The sequence below is a fragment of the Dipodomys ordii genome, unplaced genomic scaffold, assembly GCF_000151885.1.
Source record: "Dipodomys ordii isolate 6190 unplaced genomic scaffold, Dord_2.0 Scaffold15, whole genome shotgun sequence".
Taxonomy (NCBI): domain Eukaryota; kingdom Metazoa; phylum Chordata; class Mammalia; order Rodentia; family Heteromyidae; genus Dipodomys; species Dipodomys ordii.
This window is the reverse complement of record NW_012267231.1, coordinates 17,245,402-17,246,919: the sequence shown is the minus strand read 5'-3', so window position 1 is coordinate 17,246,919 and position 1,518 is coordinate 17,245,402. Positions and strand designations below refer to the sequence as shown.

Below are 1,518 nucleotides of genomic sequence, written 5' to 3'. Positions count from 1 at the left end.
GGGTCCGGGTCAATTTCAGGGGGCGGGGCCGCTCCCCATTGTTTACTCCCAGCCAATCGAAGCTCGCTCGCTGCCTCCCAGCCAATCGTATTTCACCCCGCCCTCTTTCCTCCGGATCCGACTCCGCCCACCAGCTCCCGGGCCCTCCCCCTCCTCCCTCCGGGCCCCTGCAAGCATCTCCCCCCCACACACACAGCGGCTCAGGGGCAGCTCTTGGTGACGTCACAGATCCCGCCCCCGGCTCGGGCCCCCGAGCGCGGGGGGGGGCAGTGCGTGCTGACGTCATGCTGCGTGCGGGGCCGGTGCGGAATCGCTCCTGCAACTCGGCGGGGCCGCGGAGTTAGTTAGCCAAGAGCCAAGGGCCGGGCGCGCGAGCCTGGTCCGCCTCCCGCCCCGGGGTCGCCGCGCTGCGCGCACGTCGCCTTCTGCATGGTGGATATTATTTTTCCCTGTCCTTTTCTAGGTGCTATGGGGGATCTCTCCAAGAGTAAGTGGCTCGTGGGCGCGCGCGCATGCATGCTTCAGCTTGGCCGAGCTGCGGCGGGATGGCTAACGCTTAGCGGATTCTACAAGTGGCCGGAGGCCGGCCAGAATTTAAAAACAAAGCAAGAAAAATTACCCCCAAACAAACCCCCAAACAACGAAGTCCCCGCCGCCCGCCTCCCCCGGCGCCCCGCGGGTCGGTGTCGTCCTCGGCGCCCGCGCTCGCTCGGCTGCTCTGACCTCGGGCTGTGAATTCTGCTGCTTTTTTTTTTTTTTTCCTCCAATGCGCTAAGACCATTAGGCTTGCTTTCGGGATGTGGATTTTTGTTGTTGGTGGTGGTGGTGATCTGCTTGTCGTGGCAAAGCTCGGGGCGGGTTCTGGAAGGGGAGTTGCGGAACGGCCCCGGGCCGGGGAGCGGCGACTGAGCTCCGACCCCGCGGGCGGCGGCGATGGCACCGGAGGGAGTCGCCCCGGGGACGGAAATTCCAGCCCAGCACCGATCTGATCTGCCTCGGCGCCCGCACATCCAGGGTGCTGCTAGCTCTGGATTTCCCGTTTAAAAACCAAGAATTCGTGTCACCTTCCATTGGCGTCGTTACACGACGATCCCAACGCTTGTGTTTCCGTGATAGCGGAAAGCGTGCACAAAACCAGAGGACTTCATTTTTTCCCTCCCGTGGTCGCAGCTTTCCCCTGGTGGTCGCACTTCTTGCAAGAGGGAGCGGGCGAGGGGGAGCGAGCGAGCGGGCTGCGTCGGGGCCGGAGCCGGGCAGCCCGGCGGGGCCTGACGCCGGGCCCCCGCGTCCCTTCCCCGGCAGAGAAGCCCGGGACGGCCATGTGCGTGGGCTGCGGGAGTCAGATCCACGACCAGTTCATCCTCCGCGTGTCGCCCGACCTGGAGTGGCACGCCGCCTGCCTCAAGTGCGCCGAGTGCAGCGAGTACCTGGACGAGACCTGCACGTGCTTCGTGAGAGACGGAAAAACCTACTGCAAGCGGGACTACGCCAGGTGAGGCCGCCGGGGCCCGGGGCTCG

The 1,518-nt window shown here is 65.4% G+C and overlaps 1 protein-coding gene across 1 annotated transcript in view; it reads left to right on the top strand.

Annotated features, from left to right (window-relative positions):
• The first annotated feature begins 429 nt into the window (after positions 1-429).
• The window catches only part of Isl2 (ISL LIM homeobox 2), a 4,535-nt gene continuing 3,446 nt past the window's right edge, over positions 430-1,518 (top strand). Inside the window, exons 1-2 of the mRNA XM_013011941.1 lie at positions 430-487; positions 1,303-1,492. Coding sequence (XP_012867395.1) covers positions 430-487; positions 1,303-1,492 — 248 coding nt within the window. The remainder of the gene's footprint in view (positions 488-1,302; positions 1,493-1,518) is intronic.